At 43.3% G+C, this 14,020-nt stretch overlaps 2 protein-coding genes across 2 annotated transcripts; one reads left to right on the top strand and one right to left on the bottom strand.

Annotated features, from left to right (window-relative positions):
* The first annotated feature begins 627 nt into the window (after window positions 1–627).
* Window positions 628–9,297, top strand: LOC102719375 (mitogen-activated protein kinase kinase kinase YODA-like). Its single transcript, XM_006652570.2, has 13 exons — window positions 628–863; window positions 2,105–2,885; window positions 2,968–3,708; window positions 4,359–4,446; window positions 4,576–4,638; window positions 4,866–5,026; window positions 5,118–5,193; window positions 6,191–6,250; window positions 6,345–6,452; window positions 6,712–6,948; window positions 7,037–7,128; window positions 7,446–8,154; window positions 8,879–9,297. Exons 2-12 carry the CDS (start codon window positions 2,338–2,340, stop codon window positions 7,957–7,959), a joined length of 2,688 nt encoding a protein of 895 aa, XP_006652633.1. The 5' UTR covers window positions 628–863; window positions 2,105–2,337; the 3' UTR covers window positions 7,960–8,154; window positions 8,879–9,297.
* Window positions 9,298–10,106: 809 nt separating this feature from the next.
* LOC102719100 (probable aquaporin PIP1-2) lies at window positions 10,107–11,882 on the bottom strand. The gene is made up of 3 exons (XM_040522934.1): window positions 11,171–11,882; window positions 10,925–11,065; window positions 10,107–10,444 (listed from the first exon to the last, which is right to left on the bottom strand). Exons 1-3 carry the CDS (start codon window positions 11,798–11,800, stop codon window positions 10,349–10,351), a joined length of 867 nt encoding a protein of 288 aa, XP_040378868.1. The 5' UTR covers window positions 11,801–11,882; the 3' UTR covers window positions 10,107–10,348.
* Between the last annotated feature and the right edge of the window lie 2,138 nt (window positions 11,883–14,020).

Raw genomic sequence — 14,020 nt, 5'->3', positions numbered from 1 at the left:
CATACCGGCTATATTTGATGAAAATCCTAATCCAGACTTGATGACTAACTTAACATGTTAGACCAATGACCAACACAACATTGATCAGTAATCGATGTGCTAACTTCATTTATTACCTGATTTATTATACATACAGATCGAGTTCAATTATTTCTTATCATGGGATATCACGATAGAACATGGAATCACAGAACCGTTGGATCGGGAAAATGGACCGTCCCGATGCCGACGCCGTCACCGTAGCAACGGCGCCCTCACACCCGTCCGTATCGGAGCTACAGTCAGGTACCCATCCACCCGCGGTACGCACGCTGCAAGGAAAAGAAAAGAAGAGAGAGAAAGAAGGGAAAAAAAAAAGAACCGTTGCTGCGATGCGATGCCGCAAGAGTATCGTTGCGCGAAATAAATCCGCAAGAAAGCATTCGGAAAAAAAAGAGAGAAAAAAGTTTAAAAGGGACAGAAGAATAAATCCCCCCCGAGCACCAGATCTTCTGCGCGCCACCACGTCCCCCGCAGAGACCCGCCACGGGGAATCCGTAGCCGCAGGCGATCCCACCACCACCGTCGCCTCCTCCTGCTGCTCCTCCGAGCGCGCAGCCAGGCGCGGCACAAGCCACCACCCTCCCCCCGCAGAGCGAACAAAACCGCTCTCTCTCTCTCTCTCTCTCTCTTCTCCTCCCCGTCGGCCTCTTCCTCCCCTTTCCCGATTCCCACTTTCCGCGAGCTCCTCTCCTTTTGCCGCCGCACCACCACCACCACCACCCACCACCGCCTCCAGATTCCCCTCCGGCTTTTCCTCCCGGCTGTCGGATCTCCGCCACCCCCCCTCCGGCGAGCTCGCCTCGCCGAGGCGCACGGTTGAGGTATGCTCCCTCCCTCCCTCTCCCTCCCTCCTGCCATTCCGCTACGCTCGCTTCGTCTGGATGGGATTCTGCTTGCCCGCAGTAGCTGGGCGCTGCAGCTTGCGCTGGTAATTTTCGTGGGTAGGGCGGGGGGTGCTCCCCGTGGATCTGAAGCGTCTGGGTTGTGGTGAGATCTGAGCGCGCGCTTGGAGTGGAGGGCAATCGCTTGCTCCCGAGGTGTTAGCTGCTGCGTTTTTGTGTACTTTCAGTTCGAGGCGTCACAGCTAGCGTGGACTTGGGAATTCCCTTGGGAGTTCACGATTGCGACTGCTGTGGTTTGACTTGTGGACGGGTGTCATCCTGCGGATGTTAACTCTCAGGCCTTAAGTCGCTATTAGTTCGTTAGACTGTAGTGTAATCAACTGGGGTTGAGGTAAGCATAGAATTCTATCGGCATCGAAGTTCAACAGTACATATGACCGATCGGAACACTGGGTTTCCCTTTGAGTTGCTTACGATTTGACTGTACTCCAGCTGATAAAGTCACCATATACTGAAACACCCTTGGTGCTATATCATGAGTGATGGATTTTGTATTTATCACAACCAAACTTTAGGCTACGCATCATACAATGGGGTTTGTTGAGTGTAATGCCAAACAAAACCTACTTTAGGTTAGGTGTATGTGTTACCTTGTACACTGCAGTCTGCATGTGATCTTTGCCCAAGAAAATAAGCGATTGAACCACCTCAGGCTATCATTGTTGGTGATTCATTTGCAATTCTAGGAGGCACCATGAACTATGACCTTTTATTTTTGGGGACAGAAAACTGTGGCCTTGACAACTCCTTGATTGTAGTATGAAACATTATTTCTATCTAGTACAGGGTAAGGGTATGCCATTCAATTAAAACATACTTGATATGTTGCACTCCCATGGGTGATTGATGGCAGATGAAATAATTTCTTTACTAATTTATCTCTGGCTTAAACAAGCCACTGGTGTGAGTAAACAATAAAAAAAAACTGTTCCTATACTCTTAGCTCATTTTGTGCTGATTTTGTAATGGCTGCTTTATACTGGTGAAAGATTCAGTTGAAAGAAAACAGTCACAAAACACTCATAATGCTATAGCCAGGCTGTTTCCAGTGATGAATCACGGTGATTACCAAGGAAAAGCATAAAATAACCCATTGTTTCTATCCTGCATTTTTTCACTTACAGTAAATGCTGAAACGTTGGTTACCATATTTATTTCAGCCTTTGGGGTCCAGAAGGTGCCAGCCAGAATTCTCATCCACCTTGTGGTCACCAATTTGTCTGTTTTGATCTCCGTTGTATGTGCATTGTGGAAGCTGACAGTTCTATGTGGGTTGCCGAGAAAATCCCATGCTAAACATGTTCATCTAATTGGCAGAATATGGTAGTTACCAGCTTGAATAACACCGTGGTTAGTTATTAGCCAGTTAGACACAAATTACTTCATATTCAATATGCCACCATGGTGGGGGAAGTCTTCCTCAAAAGATGCTAAGAAAACCACAAAAGAAAACCTCCTTGATACATTTCATCGGTTGATAAGTCCAAATGATCAAAAGGGAAGCACGAAGTCAAAACGGAGTTGTAGACGTGGCAATGATTCATCTGTTGAAAAAGGCTGCCGATCTACCACAGTATCACGTCCAACTTCACCTTCAAAAGAAGTTTCTCGCTGCCAAAGCTTTTCAGCTGATAGACCAAAGGCTGCCCATCCCCTTCCTATTCCTGGAATACGCCCTCCGGTGACTCGGACTGTTTCTGATGTCACTGAATCCAAGCCCATATTGGAAAAACGTGGCAAGCCACCACTGCTTTTACCACTCCCTAAACCCAACCGACCTCAGAGAAGGCATGGAAATGGTGAGGTTGTTTCAGAAATAATGGTTGCTTCTCCCTCTAGTAACTGTTCGGATAGTGATGATCATGGAGATTCCCAGCTTCAGAGCCCTGTGGGAAATGATGCTGAAAATGCAACACCTGTTACTTTAAAGAGCAATTCAAGGTATGCTTCTGACTGTTGTGCATTCTTTATGCAGCTCTTCATTTTAACATGCCCTTACATGTCTTTTGTTCTCTTTCTGAAGTAATGTGCGCAAAGAGTGCCGTGGACCTATTACAGCAAAGAATATGAAGGAGATACAGAAGCCAACTAATCAATTTCATGGTAACCATATACTATCCACATCACCAAGGGGTGTTGCAGCTGACAATTACCAATCGAATGTACAAAATCCTCGCCCATTAGTTCTGGATAGTGCTCCCAATAGTTTGATGTCAAGTCCTTCTAGAAGTCCAAGAAGAATATGTCCTGATCATATTCCAACTTCGGCCTTTTGGGCAGTGAAACCTCACACAGATGTAACTTTCGTTGGATCTGGTCAGTGCTCCAGTCCAGGTTCAGGGCAAACATCTGGGCATAATTCTGTTGGTGGTGATATGCTAGCCCAGCTCTTTTGGCAGCCCAGCAGAAGTAGCCCAGAGTGTTCACCAATTCCAAGTCCAAGAATGACAAGTCCTGGCCCTAGTTCCAGGGTGCATAGCGGGAGTGTTTCTCCTTTGCATCCAAGATCTGGAGGGATGGCCCCTGAATCTCCAACAAGTCGTCATGATGATGGGAAGAAGAAGCAAACACACAAACTTCCCCTTCCGCCATTGAGCATCTCTCACAGTTCGTATCATCCAAATAACTCCACTCCAACTAGTCCTATTTCAGTACCTCGCAGCCCTGGTAGAACTGAGAATCCACCAAGTCCTGGGTCACGATGGAAGAAGGGGAAGCTAATTGGCCGTGGGACATTTGGCCATGTATATGTTGGCTTTAACAGGTATGAGTGCTCCTAAGTCCTAACTTGAAATGCCATTTTTTTCCATCATATAGCATACTATGAATGTACCTTAAGCATCTTGGAGTTTTTATAAGGTTTTTAGACACCATTTGCTCTATTCTGTCTATCTTGCTGTTCTGTATTTTTCTTCTTTTGTATGGAAGTTATATTAAATCTATTTTGATTTCATGCCTTTTTGGCTACACCAGTGCTATGGCAAACATTTTACATTGCGTAACTAGTTCTCTGCATGTTCACTAAGGGTGTGCTTGGTAGAGGGGGTTAGGAATCCTTCTCCCCAGCACATAAAACATGATGTCTCATTAATGGATGATTAATTAAGTATTAGCTACAAAACTTTGAAAACTGGATTAATATTTTTTTAAAGCAACTCCTATAGGACTTCTTTTTTTTTTTTTGCAAAAAGGTATTGTTTAGCAGTTTGGGAAGCTTGAGCGTCAGTGTGTGGAAAACGAGGGAGTAGAAGTTGGGAAAGGGTGGAGCCAAACACATCCTAACTCCTTTTATTTTCCAAAAAAAAAGAAAAAGAAAAGAAAAACTATTTGTGTGTGTTGTTCTTGGGGGCATGTCACTTTGTGGCGCCCGTACAATGATTTGTCCTCCTAATGTGCTTTTATCATCTATATCAGTGATAGTGGTGAAATGTGTGCGATGAAAGAAGTTACCCTATTCTTGGATGATCCTAAATCCAAGGAAAGTGCAAAGCAGTTGGGCCAGGTATGGTCTGTTAATTGCGCTTTGACTTACAGTTGTAAAGGAAAGTTCAGGTTATGCCTTTTTTTTTTGTGTTTCAGTATATAATCCCCCCTCCCCCCCACCCCCACATTTTTGTTTGTTGTTTCTCAGGAAATATCACTGTTGAGCCGCTTACAGCATCCAAACATCGTACAATACTATGGATCAGAAACGGTATAAATGCTGCCTTCAGTCTATTTACTTAGACTAGGTTTTCCTTTGCTGGAATCATTAACTTAATTATTGTTTCCCGTTTGGTCATTAATCATTATAATCATTGTCTTCATATCTTTACCAAGTGTGACAAGAAGTTGCACGATAGAATCTATGATTTCATTAGTGGGTTATTTATGTCCCACTTGATGTTTTGGGCTTCATTTATCATCTGTGCCCCAATACAGGTTGATGATAAGCTTTATATATACTTGGAGTATGTATCTGGTGGATCTATCCATAAACTTCTACAAGAGTATGGACAACTTGGTGAGCCAGCAATACGCAGCTACACGCAGCAGATTCTTTCAGGGTTGGCTTATTTGCATGCGAAGAATACAGTCCATAGGTAGCAATTTCTCTGGTTGCCTTCTTTCTGATTTGTTTGTATCAGTAGAATTATAGTGCAATTGTAAGCCCTGTTCGTCACAATTTTGCAGGGATATTAAAGGTGCAAATATACTAGTGGATCCTAGTGGTCGTGTTAAGCTTGCAGATTTTGGAATGGCAAAACATGTAAGTTTTCTGGTCACTTTAGTTTCGTGAAAATGACAATTTCATTTCCAGTGTTGTTCCATTTGTTCATTGGTCCTCATATGATCATATCAGTCATAACTGTTTGAATCATATCAAACTCTTCAAAAATATATAGTGATATCTTTATCAACTTAATCTTGTAGCCCTTATCACTGGGGTTTCCCTTACGTGTGGTTATCACACAGCAACCATGGTAACCAGACTTAGCCATATGGGTCTGGCAGCAAACCGTTGGCAGTATTTTATGAAATTCATTTGAATTCATTTTTTAAAAATGGAAAAAAATGAATAAAGTCGTCTAAATACTACATAATTTCTAGTGCTGTCTGGTGAAAAAAATATGTGAAAAATACTAATTTAACTTCACATTTAGGAGCCAAGTCAAAACTGAGAATCTCCGAACCCTCCCCCAAGCATTACTACTTTAGCACCTTGTTCATATGTAAGAAATATAGCAAAGACCATAACAGAATTTCTTTCATTACTATATGTCAAATGTGATTCTTACTTTGTTTATATGCCAAAGTTATAGCAAGGATGATGCCAAAATTTCTTGCATTACTCCTATATGCTTTTAAAATTTCTGAATATTTCCTATATTTTTGTAAAATTATCTACAAAATTCCTCATTTTTTCTATGTTTCTGCATTTTTTTTTCCAAAATCCATACCACGCTAGACCCCTTGCGTTTGAAAATTTTGAATTAAAAACATTGAACATGAAATTTCTCTGGTTTTTCATGGTTACTTTATGCACGTGGTAACCATAGTAACCGCGTTATCTCCTGTGGGTTCGGTTACTCAAGCCCATATGGTATTGGAGTCCTTACATGTCACTGATTACTGCATTGACTGAAGTACTGGTGTTAAGAATGCTTGGAACCTTGCTAGCCCCTTACTCCTAATACATTACAAATTTCCTTTCATATAATGTGAATTTTTTACTCATCAATATGTTTAATGTTTCTTTACTGCAGATCAATGGGCAACAGTGTCCTTTCTCCTTTAAGGGTAGTCCATATTGGATGGCTCCAGAGGTACTGCTGAAAATCTTTACTTTGTTTTTTCAGTTTCATGCATATCTTATTGCCATTTCTGTACATCACATACTCTCATGCAAGACATACGCAGGTTATAAAAAACTCCAATGGGTGCAACCTTGCTGTTGACATATGGAGTTTGGGATGCACTGTCCTGGAGATGGCTACATCAAAACCACCATGGAGCCAGTATGAAGGGGTTAGTGTTATACTTCCTAGATACATTTTATATTTGTTCTATAATATAGATGGCCCATTATGGTGATGTTCACCATGAATGAATGGATATTGCATGTTTAAGAATGTCATTATCTCATGTAGAATGAAAAGCTCATTTACTTGCATGCAAATTTATGAAAATATTTGAAATGTGAAGGCTTCCTTTTTTTACTCATAACCAGACTTAGTTTTACCCAAGCTACTTGGCATGAACATTTCCCCTCTTTTCTGACCTGCAGATTGCTGCGATGTTCAAGATCGGAAATAGCAAGGAACTTCCACCAATACCAGATCACCTATCAGAGCAAGGCAAGGACTTCATCAGAAAGTGTCTGCAACGTGATCCTTCTCAACGTCCCACTGCCATGGAGCTTTTGCAACACCCATTCGTTCAAAAAGCAGTATCATTAGAGAAATCTGTTCTTCCTGATCCTTTGGAACGGTTGGCTGTTATATCTTGTAGACCGAATGCCAAGGTACCACTTGAATACTATTGTAACTGGCGTAACATGGATTGTTGACTCATGGCCCATTCACATTGTTTTCTTTTATTTGAGCTGTCAGATGGCTGCACATACTAGAAATATTTCTTCATTGGGATTGGAGGGTCAGACAATTTACCAGAGAAGAGGTGCAAAATTTTCTTCAAAATACAGGTATAGCACTTCCCAAATTCTTATTAATTATAGGGGCATTAGTCCTAACTACTAAGTCCAAACAGTGTGTGCAATAAATCAAGTAACTAAGAACCAAAGCTCACCTAAGTATTATCTTATAAAATAAAGGCTCATCTAAGTTGAATGAGTATCCCACCACTACTGTGAATGAGTATCTCACCACTAGCCATATGGTAGTAACTTGTGTTTTCTTTAGTGAAACTATGTCTTGCCTGGAAAAAGATTTGCGGTGAACTTTACTTTCCTATATCTGTGCATGAACACCGCTGTGCTCTAATCCTTAAATGGCTTTACAGTGATATCCCTATACGAAGCAATATATCTTGCCCAGTTTCTCCATGTGGAAGTCCTTTGCTAAAATCAAGGTCCCCGCAACATTCCAATGGGAGAATGTCACCTTCTCCTATTTCAAGCCCCAGAACTACTTCAGGTGCTTCCACACCTCTTTCTGGTGGTAATGGTGCTATTCCTTTTAACCATCTGAAACAACCAGCCTACAGCAATGAGGGATTTGCAATCACATCAAGAAGCCCAGATGATCTCTTTGCCAATCGGCCTACAGATCCTGATCTTGGGCAATTTATTCGAGTGCATCAAGTTTCTCAGGGGCTCCAGGAGAGGGTGGTATCTGAAGCTGACATTCTAAGCCCTCAATTTGGAAAGAGACTAGGAAATGTTTTTGATTTGCGTGATAAGCTGTCACCATCTGAACACTTCACACATCATGCCTTTGTGGATCATGTAAAGCTAAATCCTTCATTAGACTTGACATCTGGATCTCCACACCTTGGACTCAAGCATGGTGCCTAATATCAAGAATAGATATTCAGATGACATTTTTTGGAGCTTGGAAAAGTAACTGATGATTTTGGCTGATTTTTAGCCATCCGATGGCTTCAAGTGTATCATAGTATGAGAAAAAAAATAATCACTAATGTGTGTAGAAGCTAAAGTTGGCAATGGATGGAATCTTTGTCGTCATCAAGTCAATTCAAGTCGACAAAGGTATGCATGACCCCTTGTCACAATTCATAACTTCGTATTATATGTTAAGTGAAGACTGTACATCATTTGCAGCTTCAGTCAGTTCTCTAGTGATGGTATTCTACTACCAGTGTTATCATACTGACCATTGATTTAGAGTTCTACTACCAGTAGAATAAAATATTGTACTGCCAGTAGTTGATGTGATAGTATAAATATATTTGACCCATTTGATTACAAAGTTTAAATAGTCTAGATTAGTTCTACTATCAATAGTGATCATTATAAAATACCCAAGTGACCCAACTAGATTAATAACTGGTTAATTTGCAATTGTGCATTCTATCTGCTAGATTCACACCCTTTAAGCAGCAAAGCAACATGGGTCAAAATAGTGTTTCTGAGATTCTAAATTCATTAGGATTTTCCATGATGAAAACTAAAACTCTGATCCCAGCTCAGATATTTTATATAAGATGGTAGCACTACTGGTTAGTGACATTTCTGAGCCTAATTGCTGGTGTGCGGCTTGCTGCCTTGCTGTGTATTATCTCTGTTCAGTGTAATTCTGAAGCTCTGCACCTGTTAGTAGCCTATAGATTCTCAGGTTAAGCACTCACTCTGAGAGTTCTGGAGTCTGGACCACATTTGAACCTCTGCTTGTCTATCGTTATACTTATTTTCAGGATGCTGAATTTTGTTTTGACAAATATTTCTTGCTAATTTTGTTCAATGTGAATAGCAGATATCGTCCATTCCTGTTAGGCAGAACTTGCGGAAGCATACTAAGATTGGCGTACTAACATGTGTCAAATGACAAGACTGTATATTTGTTCCCTACACATTGAAGGATCTCTGGAGTAGTAGTTCGCCGCTGTATACTCCTCTTGCCTTTATATATGTAACTTATTTTTCTATTTTCCTCTTGGCGTCCTGATGCCATTGTACAGAGGAACCTCAACTAAGAGCCAAGATTTTGCACAGGAGAAACAGTCGAGCCATTCAGCACCCTTTTTCACACAATATCTCACCCGAGGTTGAAACCACTGCTGCAAGTCAACTGCATACTTAAGTATTTTGTAGCAGAACTCAGCCAATGAACCAACTTATTCAATGTACCAGTTACTCTGGAAATTTATACAAAGAATCTGATCCTTAGTTAAACTAGCTTGTCCCACATGTGCATACTTATTCTTCAGATTTGCACCGTGAGCTATCTATGCCCAATTCATGTGCAGACCTTCCTACTTCCTAGGCCCCATGCTATATATATATTTTTGCGCTGGATGTTACCTTTGGTATAAAGGCTGACTAACAATTGATGTAGTTTATGATCGGTGAAACGCGCACAGAGACAAGGCGGTTCCTTGCAATTTATGGTCGATTTGTTTGCTGGCTTTCGAGCAGAGCGGTCCCCAAAAGACACAGGTCCAGCGAACCCTTGCAAACAACGCAATACCTCTTCAGGTTGCGGCCAAATCACTGCAGCCTGTCTATGGGCACCGGCCGGTTCATCGTACCGATCCTTCCCTCCGTGGACCGTGCAGTAAACAAACAAAGGACAAGTTGAGAGAGAGAGAGAGAGAGCTCTTCCAGCTAGGCTGCTCGTTCGCAAGAACCAAACAAATCAGCACGGCATGTGCCACGGTGTACGTCTTTTTGTAGCGTTGCGTCTAGGACCAGTCGAGAGCGCGCCCGCGGTCCTAATTTGCCAACGGAGGCGTGATTCATCGTTGTCCCCGGCCGTCGCCACCAACCTCGCAATTTGCCTCCATCCACAACCTGCCAACCACAGCACAGGTGCGCTGGCAGTGGCGGATTGGGGTAGAGCTGCATAGCATCAGTGATGCTAGTGTGACAGGTAGCTCAGAAAGAGAGGTAACGATTGTTCCTCTTGATCTCTCCCTTATCCCTTCTGATGTTTAATTAAGGTTTTGTGGATATTGTGTTTGGCAATTGCAGAAAGATGCAGCTGAACCGAACTCCAGTAGCAGGAGGATAGCTTAATTTGCATACTAGTAAAAAGAGGGATACACAATTGAGTACTGAAATTACAAGTCTGTGTTCAGATAAAAACAGGAGTACAGCAAACTTGAAGAGGAATTTTAACTCCACAATACTAACATAGTACACAACGGGAAACAGCCGCGCACCAGAACTTCAGAAGCAGCTTGCGTTGGATTGGAATCTTGACAGTGATAATAGCTGCTGCAGCTTAAGACCTGCTCTTGAATGGAATTGCTCTGATGACCACCTGGTGGTAGATGGCAGCCAGGGCAGCGCCAATGAAGGGGCCAACCCAGAAGATCCACTGCAGAACCAGCAATATCAGGGGAGTTAGTGCTTGTAAGTGACATTGCTCAATTATGTCCTCACTAGTGATGTAGACTTAGCATCCAGTAATAGCCAATTGAGTCATTGTCACAGATGGTAGCAGTTGCCTGCTACACTTAAGCTAGTCCTGACCTTCAACATTTCCCTTCGGACGAGGGTGTTAGCCTTTCTATAATTAAATAACCAACAAATGCTACCTCACCATGCTTGCACAATTGCACCTCTAGAAGTCAGCTATGGCTACTGAATTATTGCTAGCAGTTGGGTAATGTCACATTTCTTTTTAACCTGGGGATGACATCAATTACTATCAGATAAGGTTCTTCCTCTTGCTGCAAACAGCTATTCCAAGATTCCTAGAACACCTTTATATTTGCGTCAATTTCAAATTACACCTTCATATTTTTGCAACTTGTCAAGGAAGAGAAGTGGGTTTGGTTTCAGTGACTAGACTCACATGGTCATCCCAGGCATGGTCCCTGTTGTAGATGATGGCAGCGCCAAGGCTCCTTGCCGGGTTGATACCGGTGCCGGTGATGGGGATGGTAGCGAGGTGAACCAGGAACACTGCAAACCCGATTGGCAGCGGTGCAAGGATCTGTGGATCGCACACTCAGCTCAGTAAAAAAAATGATCTTTGAATCTTTACTGTGGTGGTAGCTATGATTTATGAACATGGCGAGGTGGTGGTAATAGTACTCACCGGAACGTGGGAGTCCCTGGCGTTCCTCTTAGCGTCGGTGGCGGAGAAGACGGTGTAGACGAGGATGAAGGTGCCGACGATCTCGGCGCCGAGGCCGTCGCCCTTGGTGTACCCCGACGCGACGACGTTGGCGCCGCCGCCGGTGGTCTCGTACAGGCCCTTCTGGAACCCCTTGACGACGCCGGCGCCGCAGATGGCGCCGAGGCACTGCATCACTATGTAGAACACCGCCCTGGTCAGCGACAACTTCCTCGCCAGGAAGAGCCCGAAGGTGACCGCCGGGTTGATGTGGCCGCCGGAGATGCCGGCGGTGCAGTAGACGAGGGCGAAGATCATGCCGCCGAAGGACCATGCGATGCCCTGGATGCCGACGCTGGCGCACTTGGAGGGGGAGTTGTTGACGCCCATGACGGTGAGGACGGTGATGTAGAGGAAGAGGAAGGTGGCCATGAACTCGGCGATGCCTGCGCGGTAGAACGACCACGACTTGAGCTCCCCGGGCTCGAACAGCGGCGCCGGCGGCGGCTCCTTGTAGTCCTTGTCGTCGGACCCCTGCGCCGCCGTGCCGATGGGCTGCCTCTCCGAGAACTTGTTGGCTCCCAGCCGGACATCCTCCTCCTTCCCCTCCATCTACCACTGCCGCCGCCGCCGCTGCCTTCTTCTTGCTTGAGCTGGCTGGAGCGAAATGGAACGCTTTCTTGGTGAGGCTCGCAGTGGTGAGTGGAAGCGTCTTATAGGTGCGCAGGTCGAGAGAGAGAGTCGTTCGTGGAGGTGGTTCTGGAAGGACGTGACGGCGGGGGAGGGGGAGGGGTGGTGACGAGGACGGGGAGTGGGCCGGCCGGCGGTGGGTGTGGGGACGGTGGTGATGACAGGGCGGAGCGGGACGACGAGGAATGCGATGTGCTGTCGTCGTCTTGCCGTGGTTAACGTTTTCAGAGCAACGGCATCCCTGGTGGATTGGCCAGAAGCCCAGAATGCCTGATGGTTGGAGCAATGGAAATTAACCGGGAATGGATGGTTAATTTTTCGAGTTTTTAGCCATAATTCCTATACGATTCGGTCGCGGTTCTGATGCAAGATCTAAAGCTACTGTAAGGCAGCTAAAAAAAAAATCTAAGACTACTAATAAAACAAGAAACAAAATTAAGATTTAAGAGTTGTATTTTAAATCTAATTATATTTCAATTATCTCTCTGTGCAAAAATATGTGGAATATTCACTAGTTATTTCTACAAAATTGTTTAAGCCACTGTCATCTTCCTATTCCTGGTGTCATTGTCAATTTGTCATTGCTCCTTCTCTTTTATCAGTGTTTCACTAGTCACTGAAGAGATCAAATTTCTTGCTACGGAAGGGGCCATCGTGACACTGAATCGAGTACTGAATTGGATGGGCGATTAGGCGATGTGACGCGAACCTAATTCACCTGGCTAGTGTATTGAATTTTCATCTATACTTTTTACTAGGAATATAAAAAAATTCAGAACGTTTTCCTAACTGAAATTTGACAGTTGACACCTTATACAGTCATACCTTATCATCCATTTTGAAAAGCGCGAGACAAACATGTTTCTACTACACCGTACATAGCATGGCAGGGTGAGCTGCAAGCGACCACTCGTGCAAGGCGATTGGCTGGCACTCCAATTGTACTGTAGTTACTAGGAGGAGTAGGTTTCAGTACTCCAATTTTACTCTGAAAAGGAAAATATCGCGTGGATCTCCCGGTCAAAATAGCACGGTCGAATGAACAGCCGCATTAGCTCAGGCCCCCACTCTATGTAGTACAACTGTTCATGACTTTGTGGAACTGTTCAGAACTCTGATTTGCTGAACGGTCTTGTACAATCTGAAGGCTCTGAAGATGTGCAAACTGTTCCGAAATTCAGGCCCCGTTTAGTTGTAAAAAATTTTCACTCAAAAATATTACATCAAATGTTTGAACACCTAAATAGAGTATTAAACATAGATAAATCGAAAAACTAATTATATAGTTATGCGAGAAATTATGAGACGAATCTTTTGAGCCTAATTAGTACATGATTAGCTATAAGTGCTACAGTAACTCACATTCGCTAATGACGGATTAATTAGGCTCAAAAGATTCGTCTCGCGGTTTCCATGCCAACTGTGAAATTTGTTTTTTCATTCTTATCCGAAAACTCCTTCCGACATCCGGTCAAACGTTTGACGTGAACGCAAAAATTTTTATTTCACCGATTAAGCACAAGATATTCTTCCATCCAGCATTAGCTGAGGCCCTCACTCTATGAACCGGCGATCGTGTGCACACAGCGCACGCTACAATCTGTCTGCAAAACCGAGAGGCGTACGTGCATCGATCGACGTGCGCAGTCGCAGTCAGGGCCAATGATTGAGCGAAGCTTCTCGAGAAATTAGGCGACTTGCGCCGTGAAAACGCCGTCGCAGCTCCGGACGATCGACCGCGCGACAAAAGACAGCCGGAAATAGAGAATTAGTGTGAGAGGGTTTACCTTTTCGTTTTACGGCGAAAACTGCTCCTCGTCGGGTTGTCGAGAACCGGACGGCTAAAAGCGATCAATTTTTACAAGCAGCCAATTGTCGGTTTAACGTAAATCCATTCGATCGTTTGATCAACCCTCCTGTGACTCTCCCATTTTTTCTTTCTAAATCTTCACTGGTTTCATTTTTTATCTAGGTTTATATCTTTTCGTAAAAAATCAAACGAAATATTTACAAATAAAAAACAATTTATGAATAAAACTTTTATATATGTGTTTTTACTGATCTCAAGAAAAACTAAAAACTAAAATACAATAAAATCTTCAAAATTATCTCTAAACACTAACTTATAAAAATGCAATGTCA

This window comes from Oryza brachyantha, chromosome 4 (genome assembly GCF_000231095.2).
Source record: "Oryza brachyantha chromosome 4, ObraRS2, whole genome shotgun sequence".
NCBI lineage: Eukaryota > Viridiplantae > Streptophyta > Magnoliopsida > Poales > Poaceae > Oryza > Oryza brachyantha.
The sequence above is the reverse complement of the archived record's forward strand: the minus strand, read 5'-3'. Positions and strand labels throughout refer to the sequence as shown.